Source organism: Metopolophium dirhodum, chromosome 1 (genome assembly GCF_019925205.1).
Source record: "Metopolophium dirhodum isolate CAU chromosome 1, ASM1992520v1, whole genome shotgun sequence".
Taxonomy (NCBI): Eukaryota; Metazoa; Arthropoda; class Insecta; order Hemiptera; family Aphididae; genus Metopolophium; species Metopolophium dirhodum.
In genome coordinates, this window is record NC_083560.1 from 96,555,221 (window position 1) to 96,574,677 (window position 19,457).

The following is a 19,457-nucleotide window of genomic DNA, read 5'->3' on the forward strand; positions in this document are numbered from 1 at the left end:
CGTAAGCTCTACACTCCTGCTTTACATTGATTAACCCTTGATTTTGTAATTTTTCTATGTATGGTTCTTGTTCGCCCTGACACGTTATTGTTAATGTGTCACTAGTAGTGGTATAAATCCATGTATTGGCATACTTTAGTTTATGATAAATATTTTTGGTAATTACTATAATTCCTGCTTCGCAGTTACTGGGTAGCTCATCCGGATTTTTGAATAATGAAACTTCACAAGGTTGCATAATTGATTCATGTTGTACGGGTTGAAATTCTGGACATATATTGAAAATTTCAGTCTCTGTACAACCTAGTAATTGGGTTTCAGTGAAAGTTGTAAACTGTTTTCTATTTCTGGTTATTCCTACATATTGGAACTCTGGTTTTAAAATTATACTATGATGGAAGTCAAATTTGTGTGGAATAGGTATTATTTTGAATAATGTTAGCTCTAGTTCGATTACTAAAGGTATTTTAATTAGGAAAACGATTTGGTTTCTACTATAATATACGGCCATTTTAGTTATCTTACTTAATTCATAAATTTCATTTGGTTTTGACCCCATAGGTAAATTTAGATTAACGGGTAAATTTAATTTGATTTGGGTTAATTGTCTAGCCAGCTCTCTAGGAGTTACTAAGCTTGGGTGTAAGATCCCTGTTCTAGCAGCTGTTATTATGGCACTTATAGTTGTAGTTTCATAAGAAAATTGTGTGATTAGTGCAGTAAAAATGTTATGTATCCTATTACTAAGTATCATTGTTTGCATAGTATATGTATGATTAACCGCTGCCTTTAAGTTCTTATAAATTTCACCTTGTTTTTCTACTAATTCCTCATGCAGTTTATTCATTTCAGTGGTTGTGTTCCCTATTCCTTGTACTGCTGCTTTTACAACAGTGGTCTGACTTTTTAAAATGTGTAACATATTTTCATTACTATTTTCAATTTTTTCAATTTTATTATTAGTTTCTTTGGTGCAATAATCGTCGCATACTCCAAATAGTGTTTTCATGGCACTACCTATAATGTTTATGAGCCCTCTCCTATTTCTGTCAACTGCAGACATTTTGTTGTCAGTAACTACATATCTACCAATGGATTCATACATTTGTTCTCGTTGTGTCGCTATTTCCTTAAACACGGTTTTTACTACATGTGCGAGTCTTGTGCATACTTCGTATTCAGATATTATATCCTTACAATAGTGGGACATGGTGGAGTAATTTCATTTGATAATTGATCATAACGTGTATCGTAATTAATTAAAGGTACATAAGTTACAAGTTCCCAATGTGCTCCTACAATTCTTAATTCGCCCTGATTTTCAAAAAATATAGCTGTCTCATTTTTAAATTCTTCATTAATGTACGGTAGTTGCCCTTGAATGATAGGGATGCATAACAACCTATATAAGAAAATAATTCAAAATCATCATAACAATATATATTGTTATGAACTTCCTATAATTATGCTAAATGTTTGTTTTAATCTCCGTTTTCATGTTACATGATTACAGTCTTACTAAAGGTCATGTAACCATGTTTCATGTCAACTTCAATGTATCAAATCAATAATAATAAATCGTAATATCTATTGCTAATATATATATATTTATGTTCCAATAATTGTTGATATACTTAATTCAATATCTCTATCTTAATTAGCTACATGTACCTCTGGTGAGTACGAATTTTCTTATACTTATAATTATTCTCATACCTATACTTATGTTTTCTTTTTCTATACTTAATATTATAATTCCCCAGTTCATTCTCCATTTCTGTTTCACATGGTTACAGTTTTACTAAAGGTCGTGTACCATGATTCACATTAACTTCGAAGCACTGGAAATTGTAGAATATTCTTAATTATAATTGGGTATCTGCGAGGTCTATATCATCATAAGATTTATATGAAATAAGATTCATTGTATTTAAATAATTTAATCGATTTATTTCTACCAATTTGTAATAACGTGCTATCATAATTACTGATATGATTATTGCAATTATTATTATTCCCATTATAAAACTTAACACATGTATATATTTTGATTCTGACCCGTTTTTGTTAGCTGGTTCCTTGCATATTGTAGTAGACCTTATTGACTCACTGGATTCGGTTACATCCCTTAGATTATTGGTTTCGGTGAGTTCTTCTCTAGTTGTGGTAGTTACGCGCGATTCACTGACAGTGGTGACAAGATTGGATTCGGTTGTTGTTGTACTCAATTGTTCTGTGGTAATTTCTTCATCTTGTAACTGGGTGACTGTAGTAGACGTAGTGATAATTGCATTTGATTTCAATTGTTCCGGTGGTTGTTTCATTGTTCGTTCAGCAGTGTTCAACTGGGTGGTTGTTTCTAAAATTTCGGGTAGCGATCGTTTCTTTGTCTCCTTTTCTAAATTTTCCGTATTTACTGAATAGTTATTGATTTGATATTCTTGATTTCCGGTGGGTTCTAAAAATAGTGTTTGCATATATGCGTCCAACGTAGGCAACTCTGTGGTGCTATGGACGCACATATGCGTCTTTTCATTTTAAAAATCAACAATAGCTGTTTTCATTGATGTGATAACATTAACATGTAGTAAATGATTAGAGAAATCCAAAGAGATAATAAAAATAAAAATCTGACAATTATCAAAGAAGTTATAAGAAAAATAAAATATTTTATTTTCCAGGGTTCCCAAACTTGCATTAATTAATGATAAACCGAAATATTTCAAATCAGATTTTTGATTACGCTGTTGCAGCAATTACTCGCATATCTTATATTTTATTTTCTGGTTTTAATATTATTACTATATTAGTGTTGTTTGTTTATCTAGATAGTTATTTATAAAATATATTATAATATCATTAGTTAGCCTGTGATTATGTTTTCATTTGTTAAATTTCGTCATAAGTACGATTACAACGAGTGGTTTTATTCGTTTTCTAAACGAAAACAATTTGCAAATATGTTGTCAGACTTCGATATTTTAGAAGAACTAGATAATATATTAGCTAACGAAGAGTCAGATGATGAGTTCCTTGACGATTTGTGTTTTGATGATGATGATTCAGGTAATTATAATACACCATTTTTATTTTTTTACTATAAATTATTGTAAAACAATCATTTCTGTTCAACAGCTGCATTGGCATCGCCACCTCTGTCATGCCGTAACAGAGAAGAACAAATTCAATCATATGATGATAATATCGAACAAGGTAAATACCTACAGTTGTGCGATACATAGTAGTTTCTAATTCCCAATTGTTTTACCTCACAAATATAATAGATAGTAATTTTATTTACTATTTATCTATTTTAGGTCTACCAGGAACATCTGAAACTTATTTAGACGTGCCAGTTGCTCAACACATTACTGGTGTAACTAATGTCTTTGAAAAAATATTAGAAAAAAACCTGTGAATAAACCTTTGTATACGCCGGACTTAAAATGGAAGTCAACAGGAAAATTTAGCCCTAAGACAAATAGTTTTGACTCATCTAAGGTAATACATTTTATGTACTATGAATAAAATATGTGTTTTTCTAAAATAATAATATTTTTTTGTAATTATATTTTTATAATACTTATAATTGTTATTACAGTACAAGTAGAAGTTGTAACTCAGATAACTAACAAATACTAGTATTACTATAATAATATAATAGTTCTGATACTTTTACTATTATAATTTTTGTATAAATAATTATTATTTATTGTATTAGTAGGGAAAATACAAAAAATTAACTATTCTTATTCTGTAATTTATGTTGTTTACATAGTGTGGAGTTCAAAAACAGGAATTTGGGTTGAGTGATGACTCCCTTATTTCAGATTTTTTTGAAGCATTTATGTCAGAATTTATCCTTGGAAAAGTGGCGTTTGAAACCAATCGGTACGCAGAGCAATATTTAAAAAAAGAAGATATAGCCCCAAAATCGAGAATGAAATATTGGAAGCCAACAAATATTGGAGAACTTTATGTGTTTTTAGCTACAAGTATGCTCATGGCTCGTAACAAAAAGCTAGAAATAAATGAATATTGGTCAACAGATCCACTTCTAATGTCACCCATTTTCAGTAAAATTTTGAGCAGAGATAGGTATCTATTAATTTTACGTATGTTACACTTTTGTAATAATGAAAATCAAAAATCTGGAGATAGACTTTTTAAATTAGATGTGGTATTGGATGAAATCCGTGCCAATTTCAAGGCTGGTATGGTACCATTTCAGAATTTAGTAATCGATGAAAGTTTAGTGTTGTGGAAAGGGAGGTTAAGTTTTAAGCAGTTTATAAAGTCTAAAAGGCATCGCTTTGGAGTAAAACTGTTCGTATTATGCGATGTTGAAACCGATTTTATTTTAGATATTATAATTTATACTGGTGCTGAAACTCGTCTATTGCAATGTGATAAGAACATAGGCATATCTGGGGCAGTTGTTATGACTTTAATGGCACCACATCTAAAAAAAGGACATAACTTGTACACAGATAACTGGTACACCTCACCTATTTTATGTCAACATCTATACAAAAAAAAAACAACATTAACTGGGACTGTCAGGAAAAATAGAAGAGGGATGCCTGATTTAAAAAAAAAATTAAAACTAGGTGAAGTACAGAGTAGTCACACACAAAGAATGATGGCACTGAAGTGGTTGGATAGAAGGGAAGTCTATATGTTATCGTCATTATATGATTCTAGTTCAGCCAGCACAAACAAAATTGACAGAGCTAGTGGTAAAGTTGTAAAAAAACCTACATGTATTGTAAATTATAATGCATGCATGGGAAATATTGATAAATGTGATATGCTGCTTAGTTCTGTTGAATGTGTACGAAAAACCATGAAGTGGTATAAAAAAATATTCTTTCATTTAGTTGATTTATATCTTCTAAATTCTTTTTCGGCATATAAAACTGTAAGTGGCAAGAATATACCAATAGCAAATTTTCAATTAGAACTTATTAGACAGCTTTTGGATAAATATGGAAAATATAATAATAGTCCTAATAGAGGGAGAGCAAGTACAAAAGATGAGCCAACTCGACTTACAGCCCGTCATTTTCCAACAGATGTGCCTAAAAATGAAGTTGGAAAAGCTAACCGAAGAAAATGTATAGTATGCTCTAAAAATAATAAAAGAAAAGACACATTATATATGTGTGATTTATGTGATGTTGGATTATGTGTAACACCTTGTTTTGGTATTTACCATACAAAAACCAATTACAAAGCTACTCAATTATTATATTAAATTTGTTATTATAAAAAAATTATTTACCGTTGGTTTTATACTATTAGTAATTTATAATTTATGAGTGTGTATAATATAATTTTTATGGTTAATATTGTTTACTATGACTTTTTATGAGAGATTTGTAAATTTTTTTTTTAAATACTTTAACTGTTAAAAATAAATGTATGACATAAAAAAATCTAATGTTTCATTGATTTTGTGCTTTAATTTATTTAGCGGAGTACATTTTGAGAAACCCTGGCTAAGAGTTATACAATTAGCAATAACTTGGTAAGTTTTGTTCCAATTTTTTTTTTTTTAATTTTTTCAGATTCAATAAGTATTTAGCTATCTTTTTAAGGTGGAAATACCAGTTAAATAATTTATGAAATATAGTCAGCACAGAGCAGTTGCATTAGATTTTTATGGTCAGCAGTGAAAGGGTTAATTACTATCCTTTCTCCTGTCAACCCGAATTGTATTACAGCTGTTCCTTCGTTTTCTTCTCCTTCTGCTCCCAGTAAGTGCATTGAACAATGTTTGCCTATGTACACGGATAGATATATCTCATTTTGCTGATATAGTTTGTCATCGTCAATTATTCCATTGCATTTTATACGTATGTATTGTAAATTACAATTTTGTTTATATATGTCTGGTAACCTTATCACTTTGTTCTGAATACCAGTTATGCTTTGTACCACAAGGTCTCCTAGTGGTGTCTTTTCATTAAGTAATATTCTATTATCCTTTGTCGCATCATCTGTAACCCCTGCTTGTCCATGAATCGCCAGTATACCGAATAATCTATAATATAATTAACTGGTTATTCTTTGTATTCCAGTAGGTCTTCTGGTTCTGGTATAAACTCCATGGAATCTAACAATATTTCACAAAAACATTTGCCTAACCATTCCCTATTGTTGGTCATATCATGTTAGAATCGTGCAATAACAGATTCCTCTGTTTTACCTAAGGTAATTGGGTCATTAGAATTCAATAAATGAAACAATATGTGTCTATAGTAATAATATAATATATATATTTAATAGTTTATCAGCTATTCAATTTCCCCTACGCCTTTCCTAGGCCATTTACATGGGTTTACCCTTTACTTTCTTCATACACCACACTCCGTAGTCGGTCCATAATTGACGGTCGATCTTTGGATTGTTTTCGTAAAAGTTTCTGGCCACTAGTTTCGATAGTGCCCACCCGGTCTTTAATTCTTCTACACTTTCGTGGCCTGTAATGGTCGGTGGCCCGAGTTCCCTATAAATAATGGTCGCCGTACCTATTGGTACTCCCCTTTCGGCCGCTTATCTGTTGACACAACAACGTTCTTAATAATATACATACATTTTTTTTTTTTTTTTAGCTATTCATGGTGACTATTAATTTAATTATTTCTTAATTCTAATTTCTTTTGTATAATTCTAATAATTCCTTAACTTGGATTTTCGTGATACTTTTTTACATCATTTTTGTGTACTGTAACCTTTCTTCTTCCTCTTTGAATAATAATGTTTTCAGTATCTAATATTTCTAAAATTTCAAAAGGTCCCTTCCATAAAGGTGTTAGTTTGTTCCGTTGAGTATTATCTCGTAACAATATAGTATCCTTTACATGTAATTCTACGCTATGCGCATTACTATCATAATTAGCTTTCGATTTGATTTTCTTTTTAATTAACCTTTCCCTAGCGATTTTATGAGATTCCTGCATTCTTTGCTTCAAATCATATAAATAATCATCATAATTGTACCTAGGTTCTGGATTACTTTTCAAATTTACTGGAATATTTAGTTCTTTTCCATACAACAATGTATATGGTTGATAGTTTGTAGACGAATGTTCTGTCGAATTGTAAACGAATAACGCATAAGGTAATAATTGATCCCAGGTGTTTAAATCTTTGTCTACGTAATGTCTAAGATATTCAGCTAAGCTTCTGGGCGATCTTTCCAATCCCCCATTGGATTGCGGGTGGTATGGACTAGTGTTTATCTTATTAATTTTTAGTAATTTGCATACTTCGGTAAATGTTTTACTTAGAAAATCTGTCCCTTGATCAGTAAGTATGGTCTCTGGTATTCCATGAATACAAACAAAATGTACGACAAAAGCCTCAGCGACAGTATTGGCTGTGTGATTTGGTAATGGTACTCCCAAAGAGAATTTAGTTAAATCATCCTGCATTGTTAGAATATAAGTATTTCCAGAAGCAGTAGTTACTAATGGTCCTACTATATCTAAGAATATTTTTTCGAATGGCTTTGAACTTGTAGTGGTTATGACCATGGGTTGCTTAACTTTCCTATTGGTGACCTTGTTCTTTTGGCAGGACTCACATTTCTCAATGTAATCCTTAACATCAGATTTGAGTCCTGGCCAATTAAACTGACGTTTTATCTTCCTAACGGTTTTGCCTATTCCTGCATGTCCTTCAAGTATTGAGTCATGAAATTGTTTGAATATGGTTAACTTTTCTACCTCCGTATATTCCATTTTTGAACAAATTATGATTTCTATTCCAGTGTTTCTGAATATATATCTAATCATAGCTCTGACTTTGTCCCATTCTAAACCATCCTTTTGGCCTAACTGTTTCATTATAAGCTTATTTAAGGAATGTTTCTCAAATCCAAAAAAAATTGACTAATTTCACAAAAACCTAGACCTTTGATGGCTGACATGGGTCGAATATCCAGACTACAGTACTTCACACATTTATTAATTGTCTCATCTTTTACATGAGTTGGCAGTCGTTTCTTATTTTTAAATACACCATACGTTTCAATAGTATTTTGAGACGATGTCATTCTACACTTGTGTCTACGAAGGGTAGCAGTTCTAGTAGTTTTTCCATATAGTTCCATACATGAAACACATGCGACATAATCAGTGGAACTTTGTTCGGGGGAGTCTGGGTCGTCCGGACAAGGAATAATATGCATAACATTCTTGAATTTTTTCCATACATCACTATTCCCAATGTGTTGTACAAGAATAAACTCACCATCTCCTTTTAATAGTCTACGTTTAATTGATATTTTAGAAAAGCCTGTACTTACAGCATGTTGAACATCAGTTGACCTTGACTGTGAATTAATTGTGGATACCGATGCAAAAGAAACATCATGCAATTGATTTTCATCAAATATTTGAGTACTGCTACTTCCTATACTGGATATTAAGTCTTCAGGTGTCAGAACAGGTGAAAGTGATCTGTCAAGTAGATCTCTAATGTCTTGAGAATTATCCATATTCTGAAATTAAAAAGTATATATAATTTTTTTAATATACAATCATAACCTAATTTTTACTATGTACGCAATTTATCAATATATTAACAATGCAACAGTACTACTAGTCATGGACACTGAACCTAATCATCAACTAATCCACTCCAACAAATACTTATTAATTGTATGTTTGTAGTGTATGTTATTGTTAGTAAGGTATGCATTTTATTGCCCCAAAACTAAAATCTGGTGTACCTCACATAAAGATTTAGTTTGGCTATGAGCCTGCCACTAGTAGAAATATAGTAAATATTTAATTGAGGAAAAACAAATATTACTAGAGACCTGATTTGTATGTTGTTATTGAGAATATGCAGATGTAACTGCCAATTGGGGGTATATAAGCTTTCTCGACATTTAATCTATGAATAAAGTTGTATACCAAATGTTTAAATCACATATTGCATACTGCATAAAAATACAGAATTTGAGGTTAAAAAAATGTTGTACAATTTGGTACGTCTTATTGTTTTAAGAATATATTGGTTTTTTCGTGCAGAATAATGTATTTTTAATGTATTAAACAAAATTCAAATCAATATATGAATTCTTAGACAAAGACAACTGTTTTCACAAAAATCAATTTGACAGTAGGGACAATATGTCAACCAACAATGGTATGTATAGTACTATTAAATTAACTTATGGACATATTGATAATAATCAGAATGTATTAGGTGTTTTCCTTGATACCTATTAGAAAAGCATTAAATTCTGTTGACCATAATATTTTATTAAATAAATTATTGTTCTTTTGTGGTATTCGAGGTAATGCTTATTAATTATTTAGCTGATACTTGAATGGAAGATCATAAAGAGTTAAAATTGATAATCGCATGAGTAACAAAGCTAATAATACTAATTACTTAGTACCACAGGCAATGCTTTTTTTAAAGAATTTTCTCTGGGTAACAAAAAAATAAATATTTTCTCAAAATAAATAGTCAATATTATAGTATGATAGAAGTATTTCACACTGGTCCATTGTAATGATTTAATAATTAAATGCCAAAAAATAATAAACAAAAACTTATAAGTGAGGTCCTAGGCAAGGAATTTCAAAAGTGATGATACCAATATAATATTAAATTGAATTAGAAATTATTTTCTTTACAACATCTAAATATTATTAACATTTTCAATATGTCTATAAATATTTATCATATACAGTGGCGTATTTAGGGGGGATGTCCTGGGGGTTAAAACCCCCCCCAATTTTTTCTTAGTTATATTCATTACTGAGGTATCACAAAATACGAATAACGAAATATTTTAAAACTGCTTTGAAAAATGAAAATTGAATAATGTATATTTTATATTTTCATCTTATACCAGATAATAGTCAATAGGTATTAGCATTGATTATATATATTGCGTGTATATATATATAAATAGCTCTCTAGGTGCAGCCGTGCAGGCAGTGGCGAAATAACTAAAATAGTCACAACATTGTAATTTGTAGTGTGGCACGACGATTGTAGTCGGACCGGTCGCAACTGGTAACCAAAAATAAAACAGAATATTGTGAACTATGTAATTCTTAGAATTGTATTATCGTTTCGGCCAGCCGTATTATTGGCTATCGCCTTATTATCTTTCTTCAAATACAACAATTATTATTATCTACGAATTACGATAGCAAAAGACCAACGATATAAAGTGTACTATGTACAGTTGTCAGTTGACAGTTGTACACTCGAAGTACAACAATATTATATTTTGCTGAACTGCTGCCGACTGTTGACGTCGTAAATACATCAAATTTACGTAAGTACAACATTATTGTAATTTATTTTTATAGCTTTTAAGCCTTTAAGGACTCGTACGAAACTATGAACTATACCTAATATGTAAAAACAATAGTGAAATTAATTAATTTAATATAAAATTAAAGAGTATTTAATAATGCCATTGTACTTTTAAAACAGTGAAAATGGCACAAAAGAAACAAACTTCTATTTCGTATTTTATGAAAATATCGAACTGTCGTAGTCAACCCGATTCTAAGCAGGACATTTCCTCATGTATTACGTCTGAATTAGAAGATACGTCACGTTCATTATCATCCCCCTCCAAAAAGCGAACACATTCTTCTATGATTTCTTCAATAAAAAATACAGATGATTCAACCCCAATATCAGATCTCGTCTCAAAATCTATTGTTGCTGATTCTACTAATTTTATGAATGTATATGATATAGGATTTTATATAAACCGTACATTATCACAAAATGAAATATCTGATATTATGAATAATCTATGGGTGCCAGATATCAACTACAAATTTCCAATAAAAATGTATATGAAAAAAAACAAGCAAGTAAATTTAAAGTTTCAATATTCGTGGCTTCTGAAGTATCCATGGCTATGTTATTCCGAAAAAGAATGCGGCGCTTTTTGTAAATTTTGTGTAGCATTCGTTAAGACTGGTGTTGGATATAACTCAAAAAAGCCAAATTCTTTTGTAGTGACTAAATTCGATAACTGGAGAAAAGCACTGGAAGGATTTCAAAACCATAGTGAAACAAATTATCACAAAACCTGTTTATCCGATTCTGAACATTTTCTTAAAGTACAAAAAAATATTAATGAAGACATATCAGTAAAACTAGACTCCAGTAGAAAGAATCAAATAATGAAAAATCGCGAACTTTTAACTCCGATAATCGAAGCAATCATTTTATGTGGCAGGCAGAATATAGCAATTAGAGGACACAGAGATTCCGGTAAATTAATGATCGACCAAACTGATGACGAACATGAAAACAATGAAGGGAATTTTCGGGAAATTTTACGGTATAGGGCTCGAGGTGATGAGCAGCTTAAATTATTTTTAGAAAGTAATGGACATTTAAAATACACAAGTGCGACGATTCAAAACGAAATCATCGAATCGTGTAACCAAATTTTATTGAAACGAATTGTGAGTAGAGTGAACTCTGCTCAATGTTTTTCAATACTCGCCGATGAAACAGCTGACATTGCGAACATCGAACAAGTAGCATTGTGTGCAAGATACCTCGATAAAAAAAATATGATATTAAAAGAAGAGTTTATTCAATTTATACCTACGTTTGATACGACCGGAAAAGGTTTAGCATCATTAATATTAGAAAGCTTGCACAATTTTGGTATAGAAACAAAGTACATGCGAGGACAAGGTTATGACGGCGCGGCTGCAATGTCAGGAGAATTTAACGGCGTTCAAGCCATAATTCGTAAGACTCATCCTCTTGCTCTTTATGTGCATTGTTCCGCACATGTCCTTCACTTAGCTGTTTCAAACTCCTGCAAAGTACAGGAAATAAGAAATTGTTTGGGGACCATTTCCAAAGCTCGGGATTTTTTCAATTTTCCTAAAAGAAAAGATGTTTTAAAAACTCAAATTGAAAATAGTGATGAAAAAATCTCAAAAAAATCATTAAAACGTCTTTGCGCTACCCGATGGCATGCCAGTAATCTGTGTAGTGCTATATTAGAAGGTGGATTTATTATTTCTATGCTTATAGTAGCTAAATGCTTTAGTGTTGGTCTTCCTTTATCGAAACATCTTCAGCGGGTTAATATTGACCTTGGCGAAGCGATCCAATTAGCGGAGGATACAATAAAAGAACTTGAAGATTTTCGAAAAAATGCTGATTCTATTTTCCAAGACATTTTTGAAAATGCTGTTTCTCTTGGTAATAAATTTGGTGTTACTATATGTATCCCTAGAACTACGAAAAGACAAGCAAACCGTGTAAATGTTGAAACTGATTCAATAGAAGTATATTATAGAATCGCTATATTTATACCTTATATTGAAACATTTATTGAGCAATTGAAAGTTCGATTTACCGGCCATAAAGCTATTTTAGTTAATTTTAATTCACTCATAAGTCTTAATACGGATGAAAACAATTTTTTGTCATTAACTGAAACATACATGGAAGATCTTTCTTCGTCCTCCAAGACAGTATTATTATCGGAGTATAATTTGTGGCAAAGACGACTGAGAAATTTAGAAACTTCTAACTATAGAAACGCAATGGAAGCTTTGTCTATATGTAATCCAGAAATATACCCAAATATATTTAAATTGTTAACAATTTTTGCGACACTGCCAGTTTCAACTGCACAGAACGAAAGATCATTTTCATCACTTAAAAAGATAAAGACTTATTTACGTAATACTATGGGCCAAGTAAGTTTATTTTTTTTTTGACTAAGTCTAAATCATAATTATAAAATTAAATAAATAAATAATTGTTTTATTTAGAAAAGGCTAAATGGATTAGCCATGTTATCAATCAATCGGAAGGATCGCATTGAAAGTAAGCAAGTATTGGACGAATTGGCTGTAAAAAAAAGACGTCTACCTTTAATACTGTGAGGTTAAAGTTTTGAAATTTTAGTGGTTTTTTTTCTTTTAATATATCTATAATATTATATAAGTATACAAAATAAATTAAACTCATACGAAAAAATACTCAGTAAATTTAAGTGTTAGATTGGTTTTATTTTATTCAGTAAAATTGTTTATACTTTATTCCTGTCATAATTGTATTATAATTAAAAATGTAAGTAGCAATCCTATAATTTTTTTACAAAAAAATGTCCACTTATGTAAGGTATTAAGATGTATTATAATCAGGTATGATTTAGTGATGAAACTATGTTAATATTTGTCATTAAATAACTGTGGAGATCAGGAGTCAGGACTCAGGACACCCCCCAAAAAAAAACCCAAAATACGCCACTGATCATATAAGTAAAAAATAAATATAATTACTATGTCTAAATGTCTAATCCATAAATTTAAAATTTATATTTACACATAAAATTGGCATTTTTTTTTATTGGCATAAAATGCTTATTGTGATAAATGTATAGGTAACTAAATTTATTTTGTAATAATAAATATTTAAATATAAATAATATGTCAATATTTACCTATACATTTGGTAAGATTAGTAGATAACTGTTCATTCACAAAGTGAGTATTTTCATTTGCTAAAATCTAAAATGATATTCATATTAGGCATATAAATAACAGTAATACGCTTAAAAATTATTTTACATTTTCAAATCACTCAAATATATTCTAAAATTTAAACTCAAAAACTAACAGACACAGTACTTGTGTCTTGTGCAAACAATAATTTCTTATAATATTTCAATTTGTGGTGGTGGGTACTAGGTACATACTACATACCAAACCCATCTCAATAAACTGTAACACTAAGTTCGCTACAATGGTAGTATGGTAGTATTTCCCAATTTCAACAAAAAAATGAAAATTCTACTAGTTAACAAATAGAGTAAAGACAAACGAGTAACGAGTAATGACAAAAATGAATTAAATTGAAACGTATATTATATAATATATACTGTAAATACTGAATAAATACAATATATATTATATCATTATAAACAGAAACATATTTTCAGATGTACTAAAATTGTATAATTATTATGAATGTTAATGGTTATATTATAAGTTTATAAATTTTTATAATTAAGTAAATGTAATAAATAATAATAAACTTTTAAATAATTATAAAACAAAGACTTACCTATCAATCCAATGGATGCAATAGCCAGTGAGCATGTACTATCTAGGTGATCGTTCGAGTAGTATTTATCGTTTTGACGTTTTTAACACAAAGTCACGAACATGTAATGAATAATGATGAAAAAGAATGATCAATGAACACAAAAATACAACACGTGTTGGTCGCATTGAGTATTTGAGCGTAGTGATAACGCTGTGTCGCTATTAGATCAAAACGATAGGTTTTCTAGTCGTTTATAATATCATTGATTGCCACTCATATATTAAAATAATATAATATTATGGATTATCGTTATCGTATTGCGTGACCGACGATTCTATAAAAGCTGGCCCGTATGACGATAGACGGTATTATTTTCTACGTATTATCCAAATGATTAGTTATTTTTGGATCATCTAACACATTCAAACATTTCAAACCAATATTAATACAATTCATATAGGTACGAATGGTACGATGCTAAATAATATTCAGTATAATATCGATTAATTTCCCGAGATTACGTATTAATGTATTACAATTTATGAATTCTATAAATAAAAATAAAATTATATCCTTCGACCTTCACGTCAGTAACGGGTGGTAGCCGATGATATTTACGGAGAACAGACATTTAGTAATCAGTGTAATCACTTTATAAATAAAATATATATACCTACCTAATACATATAGTTGTACGTTTTTATTTGGTGTTTATCATTTATTTGTATAACAATGTCATAATATCTTATTTAGATTTTAAGAAATAATTACCGAGAGATATAGACCGGAATGAGACCGGACCGAACTGATATAAATTTTTATTTGAAACCGGACGAGACTGAAAATATTGCATTTTATCTAAGGACTGGACCAAATTAATCCTAAAAAACATTGAACCGTACCAAACCGACGATTCAATAGGTTGCTTATGTTAGGTCCGGACCGATTAGGACCTGATTAAGACCGGACCATGCAGAGCACTACCGCGCGCCAATATTTGCGAGACGTTGCGTCGCAACGTCTATTAGATAATATATACTGTTATAGTGTTATGGACGTCTCCAAAACCGAGTTTGTTCGCTAATAAGAAATACGTGGTGTATGAGTTACCACTAATACTTTATTAATATAATCAATTTTAAAAGAAATTTAGTTGTACAGAATACTTAGATTTAAATAATTAGACTTAAAAGATTAACAGAGGTTCTGCTCGATGGTCTGACAGTACTACACTGACTCTTATACAGACAGCGAGACACGGTAGGGGCTCGCTCGGGCTCAAAACTGTCCACACAGCGAATTCCCTTAGCCCGTGTGACTCTGCCTGTTCACATATTAATATGCTTACACACTATTCTATATTATACTATTACTATATATCATACTGTGTATAGCATACAGACAACAATACCATATTTGGAATGACCCGTATCGCCAGCTCGTACGCACGGCCGTATCTCGCGCTTCTAATCTATTTCAAGAATTCTATAATTGTACAACGCTAGGTACAACGAAAAACCGATTCTAACAAATACAGTGAAACATGCATCATATAAATTTTATAATATAAAAAAAAATTCACATTTTTAAATATCTTATAAAACAAAATAAAATTATTTATTTGTCCCGTGTTCTAATTTCTAAGTGGGGAGACGTTGTCTCTTTGTCTCCTATGACGCTTCGCCACTGTTAATATTAATATTGTTTTACTTTTATTATGATTTTTTCCTATTATTATTTGTGTTAGGTATCACCTAGTCTTATAAACTATTATATTCTTTATAAATTAAAATATAACAATATATGTAACTAATGAAAAAGTATTTATACTGAAATACTGAAGTGTATATTAAAATAATCAACCAATACAAAATGTATTTTAGTGAGTAAAATAATATTATGACTAAGCATAAAATAATTGAATATCCAGATGAGTAACAATTAATAGATTTTATAAATGAAAAGAGTAATAATATAAATTTAATAAATAATTGGCTAAGATTGATTCTTCTTTCAGGCAATGTAGAAACTAGAAAAGATAAAAAATATGTGGAAAACGAGGCAAATATTTCTGTTCCAAATGAATTTGTTTATGTTGATACTGAATCAATTGATATTAATTCCTTTCCAAATAATGAAGAAGCACTTGGTAATGTTCAGAACAAGCCAGTTTTTCATTCCATTCCAGTTTTTCATTTCCATTCCAAATAATGTGCAAGAATCTGGAGGTCAAAATGAAACTGAGCAAGCAATAAGTGACTGCCAACCAATAGAAACTGAGAAAACAATAACACCAACTAGAAAGCGTACAAGAAATTCACATTTGTGGAAAAGAAATGTGAAAGCAGTAGCCAAAAATAAAGGTGGACAATATGTTAATGCATCTGGGATCATTGTAAGTCCAAAAGTATTAAAACCCCCATTTACAAATTGTCGCTTTGATTGTAATTCAAAATTAAATGTAGAGCAAAGAGAAAATATTGAGAAAAAGTTTTGGGCAATGGGTGATAAAAATAGGCAAAGAGAATTTACAGTTAGGCATACTAAAGTAGTAACTCCTTTATATTCAATGAAGACACCTAAATCCAAAAGGTTAAAACACAATTTGGCCTACTCTTTAAATATTAATGATGGTACAATACAAGAAAGAGTATGTAAAAGAATGTTTGAGGCAACACTTGTTATTAGTGATAAAATGATTAGAAACAGTATTAGTGGTTTAACAAGTGAAGGGATACTTAAGACTTTAAGCCAAGGAAAACATAATAATCGAAAAAAAATTTCAGATGAATTAAAGCTTGATGTATTAAAACACATTGATTCTTTTCCTAGAATCCCTTCCCACTACTTTAGAGCCCAAACCCAAAGAGAGTACATTGATGGTAGTTTATCAGTGAGTTCTATGTACAAATTGTATGTTATAAGTCAAAACCAAAATTAAATTAGAATGTGTACTCCAACATGTTTACTATGATGTATTTAACCACCAGCCCAACATTGGATTTTTTCAACCAAAAAAAGATCAATGCACAATTTGTGTGGGTTGGTCAAATAAGACCACGGAAGAAAAAGAGGTTAGTTGTGGAGATTATGATGCACACATTATGGCTAAAGAACAATGTAGGGAGGAAAAATCTAAAGATTCAGCTAAAGGAAGAGAAGGAATGGTTAAAGTATGTTGTTATGATCTACAAGCGGTATTACAAACCCCATGTGGGGATGTTAACATGTTTTACTATCAAAGAAAATTAGGTGTATACAATTTTACTATTTATGAGATCTCTTCAAGGGATGGTTATTGTTTGGTTTGGAATGAGGAAATAGCTTCATTGAAATAGCTTCTTGTTTGTGGAAGTACTTAAATGAACCGAACTCAATAGACATTCCAATAATATTTTATTCAGACAATTGTGCTGGTCAAAATAAAAACTAATTTATAGCTACACTTTACATGTATGCTACTTATGAAGTAGAATATCCCATAAATTACACACAAGTTTTTATTATGTGGTCATTCCCAAAACGAAGGGGATGCAATGCATGCTTGTATCGAAAAAAAAAAAAAAATGTCTTAAAAGTGGACCAATTTATGTGCCTGAACAATGGATACCTATAATAAGTTTAGCACGAAAAGGAGAGCCATATAAAGTTAATCAAATGGGTACAGAATATATGCTTGACTTCAAAAAATTATGTTCTGAAATTGGAATTAATTACACAATGCATACTGAAAGTGAAAAAGTTATATGGTGTAAAATTAAAGTATTAGAAGCTAGAAAGGATTCTCCATATAAACTGTTTTATAAAAATTAATTTTCTGAAAAGGAATTCAAAACAATTGCTGTAAGAAAAGTTGCAACTCGAGGACGAAGACCCAAAGCTCTTAGTGAAAACCTTAATCTACAACAAGCCAATTCTAAGCCACCTGGAATAACATTACTAAAAAAAAAAAGATTTAATTAGGCTATTGTGAGGAAAATTGTATCCCCAATTATTATAAGCCATTTTAAAATAATTTGAATACTAATAATTGCCAAAATACTGAGGAAGTTGATATAGCTGATGAATAAGACTATTATAATTAATTTAACTTTTGAAATTATTATGATGTTAGTTTGATTCTTATAATTATTATGTTCTTCATAACTTTTATTAAAATGTTATGTTTTAATTTGTAATTAATGATAATGTAATAAGTTTTTTATTAATTAAAAATTGAGTTTATACCTTTTGAATAAGCGTTTACTGTATAGTAGATAGAATGTTCTGAAATAAAAAGTATTTGTTTTTAAATAAATAGAAAGTTATTATTTATTATAAAATAATTTAAAAATTGAAATTCTTAACACATTTTTTGTATAATATTATGTATGTAATACAATTTATTGTAATAATCAGTAGCGGACTGGCCCGGTGTGCCACTATTCTATAGCACAGTGGGCCGGTACCAGCTTATACGTTTTGGGCGACTATCAATAAGATAATATCTATATACAATTTGATATTTGTAATTTGTTATTTATAATGTTATTTAATAATATATTGTGTAGTATAACTAGTATTATCAATTATCATAAGCGGCCGTTGCCATTACAAACTACACTGACATAGTCACATAGTACTATAGTACCATAGTAATTAGTAGGTACAAAATATAAAAATATTTGTATGGACAACAAAAACAAAACAATTAGAGCGCTTTCAGACGAGACACTTTGTGGCCGTCTACTTGTGTCTGAAAAGAATCGCGCGACTAAGATAACATTGCTATAAATACACTCGTACACACGAGACACAGACACGGAGTGTGTTTCGCGCCACTGAAGTTGCGTGTCCCGTCCTCTCTAGCCGCCGGACACTGTGTCTGTGTCCGAGCCACTGATAACAAATTAAATTAAATTAGTACGTTCAGACGAGACACAGTTCAGATAGGCAGGTATTACAAACATTAAGCGGCTATAAGTGAAACTCGACTACCGTCTACCTTTATGAATGATGAACAATCCGACTTCGTCGTTATTCTAAAACTGTGGTCGTAGTAGAATGATAATGAAGTCGTCGAGTTGGTGATAACGATTTGTGTTATGGCCATGATAGCGCTTGGTGGTTTGGCGGGAATGTTTAAATTTTTTAACTTTCGGTGTCAGTGCTGTTACCCGTCGCATGTCCGATGCCTTTTCGTTTGTGGAACAATAAAAAGTTTGAAACCGTGTTGGAGTGTCTAGCAAGTAGATGCCTCATGTGATATTCGATGTTCGTTCATCGAAGTCACCTAGGTAGGCACCTCGAGTACGTCGATCGCGTACAATATTCAACGGTATATCAGGTATGTATTGCAGATAGGTACTTTAGTTTAAATGTCACAGTAATAGTTT

General features: G+C 30.6%; 3 protein-coding genes across 3 annotated transcripts; all 3 read left to right on the plus strand.

The window, feature by feature from the left end:
• The first annotated feature begins 2,960 nt into the window (after positions 1 to 2,960).
• On the plus strand, positions 2,961 to 5,257 carry LOC132947332 (piggyBac transposable element-derived protein 4-like). The gene is made up of 4 exons (XM_061017598.1): positions 2,961 to 3,066; positions 3,136 to 3,213; positions 3,318 to 3,376; positions 3,779 to 5,257. Exons 1-4 carry the CDS (start codon positions 2,961 to 2,963, stop codon positions 5,255 to 5,257), a joined length of 1,722 nt encoding a protein of 573 aa, XP_060873581.1.
• Positions 5,258 to 11,180: 5,923 nt separating this feature from the next.
• Positions 11,181 to 12,402, plus strand: LOC132947347 (zinc finger MYM-type protein 1-like). The gene is made up of 3 exons (XM_061017621.1): positions 11,181 to 11,385; positions 11,638 to 12,311; positions 12,373 to 12,402. Exons 1-3 carry the CDS (start codon positions 11,181 to 11,183, stop codon positions 12,400 to 12,402), a joined length of 909 nt encoding a protein of 302 aa, XP_060873604.1.
• A 149-nt stretch (positions 12,403 to 12,551) lies between these two features.
• Positions 12,552 to 13,278, plus strand: LOC132937375 (52 kDa repressor of the inhibitor of the protein kinase-like). The gene is made up of 2 exons (XM_061004197.1): positions 12,552 to 12,728; positions 12,804 to 13,278. Exons 1-2 carry the CDS (start codon positions 12,573 to 12,575, stop codon positions 12,915 to 12,917), a joined length of 270 nt encoding a protein of 89 aa, XP_060860180.1. The 5' UTR covers positions 12,552 to 12,572; the 3' UTR covers positions 12,918 to 13,278.
• Positions 13,279 to 19,457: the final 6,179 nt, after the last annotated feature.

Bases quoted from the DNA above. Each gene is read 5' to 3' on its own strand.
- LOC132947332 (XM_061017598.1), top strand. From the start codon at position 2,961: ATGTTGTCAGACTTCGATATTTTAGAAGAACTAGATAATATATTAGCT. The intron at 3,067-3,135 runs GTAATTATAATA...TCTGTTCAACAG, and splicing joins TTTTGATGATGATGATTCAG to CTGCATTGGCATCGCCACCT. The intron at 3,377-3,778 runs GTAACTAATGTC...TTGTTTACATAG, and splicing joins TTGCTCAACACATTACTGGT to TGTGGAGTTCAAAAACAGGA.
- LOC132947347 (XM_061017621.1), top strand. From the start codon at position 11,181: ATGAAAAATCGCGAACTTTTAACTCCGATAATCGAAGCAATCATTTTA. The intron at 11,386-11,637 runs GTAATGGACATT...CGACCGGAAAAG, and splicing joins GCTTAAATTATTTTTAGAAA to GTTTAGCATCATTAATATTA. The intron at 12,312-12,372 runs GTATATTATAGA...AGCAATTGAAAG, and splicing joins TTGAAACTGATTCAATAGAA to TTCGATTTACCGGCCATAAA.
- LOC132937375 (XM_061004197.1), top strand. From the start codon at position 12,573: ATGGAAGCTTTGTCTATATGTAATCCAGAAATATACCCAAATATATTT. The intron at 12,729-12,803 runs GTAAGTTTATTT...TGTTTTATTTAG, and splicing joins TACGTAATACTATGGGCCAA to AAAAGGCTAAATGGATTAGC.